Source organism: Octopus bimaculoides, chromosome 11 (genome assembly GCF_046866305.1).
Source record: "Octopus bimaculoides isolate indiv1 chromosome 11, ASM4686630v1, whole genome shotgun sequence".
NCBI classification, from domain to species: Eukaryota; Metazoa; Mollusca; class Cephalopoda; order Octopoda; family Octopodidae; genus Octopus; species Octopus bimaculoides.
In genome coordinates, this window is record NC_142938.1 from 72,311,785 (window position 1) to 72,320,787 (window position 9,003).

Here is a 9,003-nt window from a genome sequence, read left to right on the forward strand (position 1 = left end):
CTGTTCTTGGTCTCAGATCGAATATACATTCTCACTCCTTTGAATTTTCACTGGGACAGCAGCTATCCTCCTGGCTTGGGTAAAAGCCTTTTCTTTGATTCAATAAGAAGCTACCTAATTTAATATATTACAGCCTTTATTACTGTTTCGTTTAGAAAGTGCCTCGTTGTGACTTAGTGACTTCCTTTTCTGTTCGTATAGAGAAACTATTGTTGAATACAATTTTATACGACCGTTTCCTCCAAATTGTTTGGAAACGATCCTCCTTCATTTGTCAAAGAGTGAAGAATTCCTCCAATATATCTATGTACATGCATCTTCGCTCTCGCCTCTCTCTCTCTTACACACATAACATCTCCCTCAGTCTTTCCTTCTTCTTCTTCTTCTGCTCTCTCTCTCTCTCTCTCTCTCTCTCTGTTTCTCTCTCACACACAATCTCCTACCTTTCTTTCTTCATCCCCCTCTCTCTCTCTAGTGGTACGTCATTTCTTGTACAAGGTTACGAAAACAAATATACAAATACTTCATTAAATAAATCTTATATTTTTCTTTTTATGGAAGGTGATAGCAGCCCACCAGGTGGCTTGGATACAAGCTTTTTTCTTTGATGCAATAAGCTCGCCAGTGTAAAAGGTTAGAACCTTTATTACTGCCGTGTCTACAAGTGATCTGCGTTCGTGTCCCACAAGCAGCCTTCGACTGTGTCTATCCAGATGGGGTTTTCAACCCAATATTTACATGTTAATAGCTTTACGTGCTTCGAGACCCAATATCCTGAATAGAATTATTCAGGTTCTCTCGAATGTTTGTATTCTCTTATGACATCAAAAACCTGTTCTTCTTTTAATAATTCGTAGCCAATAAACTAAAATACTAATAATAATCAGAAACAGAAACAAAATGCTAGAGGAAATTCGGTATTTACTTCATTCACAAAACATACGTGAATGACTTCAATAGGTAGATCTTTGTAACAAAGTCAATGTTTGTAGAAGATACACAATCTTCTTTCGCAACTTTGCTTTTAAACCTTACTGATTCCATAAAATATATTCCGCCATTATTAAGGTATAGATTCATTCTACAATTTCTTTGCGTACTTCAGCAACTGGCTTAGTGCCCAATCAAAAGAAATCAATGCTTGAAGAGAGAGAGAGAGAGAGAGAGAGAGAGAGAGAGAGAGAGAGAGAGAGAGAGAGAGAGAGAGAGAGAGAATAAAATATCTGTATAAAACAATAAACAACGTATATAGCTTTTAAAAAATAACATAAAATTATAATTACAGAAATAAACGTACGGCTACTGTAACTATTGCCTGTTTATCATAGCTTCCTTAATATATATCCGTTATAATGGCTCTTTGTCTGTATAATTGCGTTGTTGCTTTTACACTCGAATTAATTAAACACATTTATTTTATTATATCAAATTAGACGCACACCATCCGAAATAAACATACGCTTATATACGCTCACACACAAATGTATAAACACACATGTACGTACAAACGCAAACCGACAGATACCCGCACCACAATACAATTACGAAGACATATACACATATACAGAGGCATACATGTACAGGCACACTTGTCAATAATTATATAGGGATACTTCTAATATAATATTACATTTATTTTCATTGCTATTGATTTATCTAGTGTGGATAGAACGAGTAATTTCCAGTAGAAATAACTTTAAATTGTTATTAATTTCCTACAGTTCAAAATTGTCAGTACACACGGATAGCAAATTACTCTTACAGATACGCATAATCTAGACGTATAGACGCAGAGAAAAATAAACATACAAAAGCAGATTTAGATAGAATCAACTAGAAGCGTATTCTTAAAGAGATAGACGTATGTGCAGCCATAAGCATATGTAGCGAAGGAAAACCACACAAAGAGATATTGCTCTTTATTTCTGTAGTTTGTAAAGCAAAATGTGAACATCAATGCCGTTGGTTACAGGTGTACCCGAGTCATTCACAGTCTCTGGTAGAGTGTGACGGACAAATGAGCGTCTGTAAGACAGTGCAAGGAGATTTCTTCTTGCAATGGGCTACTTGGGAAGTGCATCCTATACGTACATATATATATGTGTGTGTGTGTGTGTGCGTGCATGTCCGTATGTATACAAAATATTTATGTATCTGTCTATCTATCTATCTATCTATCTATCTATCTATCTATCTATCTATCTGCCTATCTAAACCTCTCTTTCACTGTGTGTGTGTGTATATATATAAATATATACACACATACAAGGAGAGAGTAATGATAGTATAGGTAGTCGAAACTTCGAAGTCACTGTCAACATTATTCTTGTTAAATAACAATGAATTTCTACTCTACAAAAGTATGGAGTCACCCTTGAGATTAATGTAAAATTGATTTTATTATAACTGATCATGAGAACAAACATTACCATATACGTGTGTGTGTATATGTATTCATATATATATACGTATATATATGTGTATGTGTGTGTATTAAGTCTTATAGACACCGTTTTAGTTTCTTTATACTCGGATTCTTCTTGTATTTCATACATTTCCAGTCTTCTTACTCCAACAAGAATCTCTTCGTTTAGTTTTGTTTTATGGTTTCTTATTTTGCTTTGTTTCTTTGTTTCTTTGTTTATTTTTATCCCTAATATTTCTATGACATCTGCAGAGCCTCAATATTACAGATCATTAATATCCAACATATTACCTATCACTCTCAAGACATCATTAACTTTTCTCACTGCTCTGCGTAATCTCCCATTCTCGATTCCACTTAATAACGTAAATCTTGTTCGGTAATTCTTATTTAATCCCTCAAGAATCCTAATCCATTTATATTCTTCGTCCAATAACTCTAAGCCCTTTCAAGCTTGTAATCTATATTCACTTTCTTTCCCGCTTTTGACTTGTCACAGTAGATTTCCTTTTCCTGTGGACAACATATTCTCTACCACGACGTTGCTGATGCCACTGTTATTATTGCGGTCTGGCTTTTGTTATTATTATATTTATTAGCATTATTATTGTTGCTCTTGCTGTTGTTTTTGTTGTCGATATTATTGATGTTTTAAGGCGGCGAGCTGGCAGAAACGTTAGCACGCCGAACGAAATGTTTAGCGGTATTTCGTCTGCTATTACGTTCTGAGTTCAAATTCCGCCGAGGTCGACTTTGCTTTTCATCCTTTCGGGAACGATAAATTAAGTACCAGTAACGCACTGGGGTCGATGTTATCGACTTAATTCCTTTGTCTGTCCTTGTCTGTCCCCTCTATGTTTAGCCCCTTGTGGGCAATAAAAAAAGAAGAAACGTTAGAACGCCGGGCGAAATCCTTAGCGATATTTCGTCTGTCTTTACGTTCTGAGTTCAAATTCCGCCGAGGTCGACTTTGCCTTTTATCCTTTCGGGATCGATTAAATAAGTACCAGTTACGCACTGAGGTCGATATAATCGACTTAATCTGTTTGCCTGTCCTTGTTTGTCCCCTCTGTGCATAACCCCTTGTGGGCAATAAAGAAATAGGTATTTCGTCTGTCTTTACGTTCTAAGTTCAAATTCCACCGAGGTCGACTTTGCCTTTCATCCTTTCGGGGTCGATAAATTAAGTACCAGTTGCGTACTGGGTCGATTTAATCGACTGGCGCCCCTCCCCCAAAATTTCAGCCCTTGTGTCTAGAATACAAAAGGATATTATTGATATTTTGTCGTTGTTGTTAAAATTATTCTTGTTACTGTTCGGATCTTTACGTTCTGAGTTCAAATTCCGTCGAGGTCGATTTGTCTTTCATCCTTTCGGGGTCGATAAATTAATTACCAGCTGGATACTGGAATCAATATAATCGATTATCTCCGTCGATATATATATATATATATATATATATATATATATATATATATATATATATATATATATATATATATATATATCGGGAAACAATGAATTTTCGACGAAAGAAATAAAAAAAAAACAAAGAGGAAGAGCAATTAAATGGAAATAAAACATTTTATTCAAAATATTAGTGACTGCACCAGAGTGAACTCTGTATGTCCGAGAAATTAGGAAAAAATAACATACGTTTAGCGAATGTCAAAGAAGATCTGATGCTTTGCGAGACTGAAGGGGGAATTAGAGATAGCTTTTGGACATAAGAGCGGGAAGAGGGATGCGTATGGTATCAGGTAAAGTTATGTGATCAGTATGTGCCCCTGCTCATTAACAGATTCTGTATTATTTGAGAAAAATACAAGGCGCCGAGCTGGCAGAATCATTAGCACGCCGGGCGAAATGCTTAGCGGTTTTTCGTGTGCCGCTGCGTTCTGAGTTCAAATTCCGCAGAAGTTAACTTTGCCTTTTATCCTTTCAGGTCCGATGACATAATTACCAGTTACGCACGGAGCTCGATGTAATCGAATAGCCTTTTCCCCTCCCCCTGAAAGAAAATATTCAAAGCCTTACCCTTAGTGTACAAATAATTATTTGAGAAAAAGTAAGACGGTTTTATGCCAGAAACGTTAGCACGCCGGGCGAAATGCTTAGCTGTATTTCGTCTGTCTTTATGTTCTGAGTTCAAATTTCGCTGAAGTCGTCTTTGCCTTTAATCCTTTCGGGGTCGATAAATTAAGTACCAGTTACGCACTGGGGTCGATGTAATCGACTTAATCCCTTTGTCTGTCTTTGTTTGTCTCCTCTATGTTTAGCCCCTTGTTGGCAATAAAGAAATAAGAAACGTTAGCACGCCGGACGAAATGCTTAGCTGTATTTCGTCCGTCTTTACCTTCTGAGTTCAAATTTCGCTGAGGTCGACTTTGCTGTTCATCATTTCGGGGTCAATAAATTAAGTACCAGTTGTGTACTGTGTTCGATCCAATCGATTGGCCCCCACCACAAAAAATTCGGACCTTCTGTCTAGAGTAGAAAAGTTTCATTCAGTAATTTTTCTTCTATTCGGTCAGCTATCGACGTTTCTTTTGGTGAATTTGTCCCTCTAATATTTGTTCAACAATAGGAATATGCTAAACAAAGTCCAGGGTTAACTGGCTTGCAAATGGTCACTAGTGTAATGATTATCATCAATGATTCTTTTTTTATTTTTTCATCTTTAGACCATTTCATTCCAGCCGTAGCTGTGGTTGATAAATCCTAGATTTTAATGTCACTAAGATACGACAGTAGACTATGAGCAATATCATTTGGTAACATCACATATTCCTTCCTGGAATGATATATCTCAGGCAAATAAAGAAAACTAAAGATATAATAGCATGAAAATATTGTGTTAAAAAAACAACCCTTTGCATAGAAAAACCGGAAGGCTACCCGGGGATTCGAACACATCTCCTGTAAACATGACAGGCTTGTCAAACATTATGATGTATATTTTTCTTGATAGCAAGCTTGCTTTCACTGAGAGAATTATAATTTTACGGCGAAAAACATGGCGCTGACGGAAAATACACAATCACCTCATAGACGTTGGTATTCCCCACTAATTACGTATATTATTTTTATCACAGCAATGACTCATTCGTTGTTAAACATCGAAAAGGTGTTCGCAACAAACAGTGGCTCTTCTCAGAGGGTGTTGTGTGATTTTGACACTGGCTGCTTTAGACAAACACCTCGTTAAAAATCTAAAATATTCATTAAGAAAACTTATTTTTTTTAATTTTAAAATTTTTATTCTTGTACTTCGGCTTGCATTCTCTTGTTTTTATTTATTTCTTTTTTAATCATATCGATTTCTAATTTTTGGTACTAGTCCTCAATTTTGGAATTTTGGCGATAGAACATTTTAGGAAAAAAACTTACTTTCTATTGAATTGTTTTCTTTAGTGGTGTTACCGCCGACACAAATATTAAAAAAGAAATATTATAACTGTTATAAAGGCGGCGAGCAGGAAACGTCGTTTACACGCCGGACAAAAGGCTTTACGTTCAGTCTTTACGTTTTGATTTCAGATACCGTCGGGGTAAACATTGCTTTTCATGCTTTCGGGGTCGATGAAATAACTACCAAGTGAGGAACTGTGGGTCGATGTAGCCGTATTACCCAAAATTTCGAGCCTTCAGCCTATAATAGAAAAAAATTATTACTATTATTATTATTACTATTATTATTATTATTATTATTATTATTATTACGTGGATTATTAGATTTAGTAGCAGTATATGTATCTGTGTATATATATTTATTTGTTATTCTTACAAAAGCATGTTGCTTACAGCATTGCAAGTTTCGGCCAGCAAAGCCATCGTTGGACTGCGCTACATTCGAGTTAGACTTGCTTTTGTATAGTTGCTTTTTTAATATGTATGTATATATATGGAATTTACTCGGAATTTATTGCGTTTTTAAATTTTGGAAACTATTTTTTCTTTTTTTTTTTTGAGAATTCTATTTTTGAATCATTTAGGAATCTATTTCGTTTTTTTTTTCTAGTTAATTTTAGTTAATTTTTGTTTATTTTCAGATCATTAAAATGGAATGTCAAGTTAAGAAAAACGAGCATTTTCAACACCTCCTTCTTTTTGCTTTTAATCAAGCTTCTAAGGCCGCAAAAGCTGCTCGCAACATTTGTGCTGTGTATAGACAGTGTGCCATAGTTGAAAGAACCGCTCGTGATTGGTTTGACCTCAAAGACGCACCTTGTTCTGGCCATCCAGTTCAGTTCAATAAAGAGCGATTAAACTAACTTTTGCACGAAAATACTCGTCAAACGACAAGGGAACTGGCAGAGAAATTGGAATCCTCCCACACTGCTATAGAGAAGCATCTACACTCGATGCGAAAGGTTCAGAAGTATAGAGCATGGGTTCCGCATGCTTCAAGTGACAACAACAAAAATCAACGAACCACAATCTCCGCTGGTTTGCTCGCTCGTCATTGCTCAACTCATGGACACAAGCAACGATTTCGTTACCGAATCGTTACTGGTGACGAAAAATGGTGTTTGTACATCAATATGAAGCAGCGTAAGGAATGGCTTAGCCCCGGTAAAGAAGCAACACCGCACGTGAAACAAGATCTTCATCCGCGTAAAACGGTGTTGCGCGTATGGTTGGACTGGGTAGGGATTATCCATTACGAATTGCTAGAACGTATCCAAACGGTCAAGGCGGAACTCCATGTTCAACAAATCGAACGACTCAACACGGTTATTCAAGAGAAAATACCTAATCGGCAGCATGGAGTTCTTCTGCTGCACGACAACGCCCGGCCTGATATCGCCAATATGACCAAGAAAGCCATTCAAATGACTTGCGATGAAAAGTGGATTCTGTATAATAATAAAAAATGTCCTTCACAGTGGTTGGATGAAAATGAAGCGCCGAAAACCTTCCCTAAGCCCGAGTTCTTCAAAAAGAAGGTTATGGTGACTGTTTGGTGTAATGGTAGACTCATCCATAATAGCTTCTTAAAACTCGGAAAAACCTGTACTGCAGAAACATATTGCCATGAAGTTGCCAAAATGAACGAAAAACTGCTACCTCTCCGTCACAGACTGGTCAACAGAAGAGGGCCAATCATTCTTCATAACAATGATCGACCACACGTTTCACTAATGTCGCTTCAGAAGTTGAGGGAACTTAGCTACGAAGTTCTTCCCCCCTCAGCTTATTCCCCAGACCTTTCTCCTACCGACTACCACTTTTCTAGCACCTTGATGGTTTCCTGCGAGAGAAGAATTAAAAAATCAAACCGATGCTGAGAGTGCGTTGACAGAGTTCATCAGCTCCAGAACTCCAGATTTTTATGTTACCAGAATAAACAAACTTGTAACTCAATGGCAAAAATATGTTAATTGTAATGGTACTTACTTTGATGAATAAAATTTCTGCGTTGATGAAATATATTGTGATGAATTTCATGTTTCAAAACGTTGCTTACTTTATACTCAGCTTGATAATTCCCGTGCATCATCATCTTTTATCAAGACAGACATAAGAAGCTTACGATGTAGATTGGCTGAGCAGTTACTCGGTTGTCTGATGAAAGGTAAGGATTGTGAGAAACCATTTCTGCCAAGATCTGTCTCGACTATTTTGACTAAAGAAAATCAAAATTTTTAAATCGCTATCGTCCTATGCTATTTTCGTTTGCAAATATATTTTCATATATTTATCTGAAATTGCATGAAATAAATCGTTATTAATTAAAATGTAAACGCTATTCTTAAAAATACACGGTAGCAACATTTATTCAGCTCTCAAAATAAGTTCATAGATTGCTTTCCTTCTAATCATGAAACCTGACACTCATTAATCTAATCCATATAGATTAGCACTGACTGGCTGTCTGCGGTCTAACTTCAGAACGTATGACGCACTTCCAGATTTGCAGATATACTTTAATGAACAGTGGTGACCAGACTTGCTTAAATTTAAAAATACAACCTACACGATAAAGTTGTTTGAGAGACACCGGAAAGAAAAATTACACCACATTTCCAGTTTTCAATAATACCTCTCACTATTTGCACTGAAATAGCATTTTCATGCTACGGTAGAAAATTCTGAATTCGTTGCCAGTAAATTATTATATTCCAATGCTAGGAAATTAACGTTTAAATATTTTATATAAATTTTGAAGCTGATAATATAATCAGTAACGAAAAGTTCTCTTCAATGTACTGCATCTCTCAATCCTAACATTAATGCAGTCCCATTAAAATGGAGTTAAGATGTAGCTCAATTTCCTCACTTTAGCTGAGTCCGTGCTCAGCCGAGTGGATGTTTCGTGTTCAACGTCGAATTCTTTATGAATAATTTTGCAACCACTGCCATAATGTTGACCATCTACACAAGTGGTTCTCAACCGGGGTCCACACGACCTCTGAGGGCCTATATAATATTTTGGTGGTCCACAGAGCAAAAGATTTCATTGGGGATCCATAATAGTATTTTAAGAGTTCCTGCAGATTTTTTGCTTTAGACATATGTATTGTAAGAAACAGGGTTGGACTGGGTAAATTTTGTTTATGTATATAGTTATATA

General features: G+C 36.3%; 1 protein-coding gene across 1 annotated transcript in view; it reads left to right on the forward strand.

Moving 5' to 3' along the window:
- Positions 1 to 7,833, forward strand: part of LOC149133399 (uncharacterized) — a 14,203-nt gene extending 6,370 nt beyond the window's left edge. Inside the window, exon 2 of the mRNA XM_089360342.1 lies at positions 6,479 to 7,833. Within this exon, the coding sequence (XP_089216468.1) occupies positions 6,791 to 7,717 (927 nt within the window). The 5' untranslated portion in view covers positions 6,479 to 6,790 and the 3' untranslated portion in view covers positions 7,718 to 7,833. The remainder of the gene's footprint in view (positions 1 to 6,478) is intronic.
- Positions 7,834 to 9,003: the final 1,170 nt, after the last annotated feature.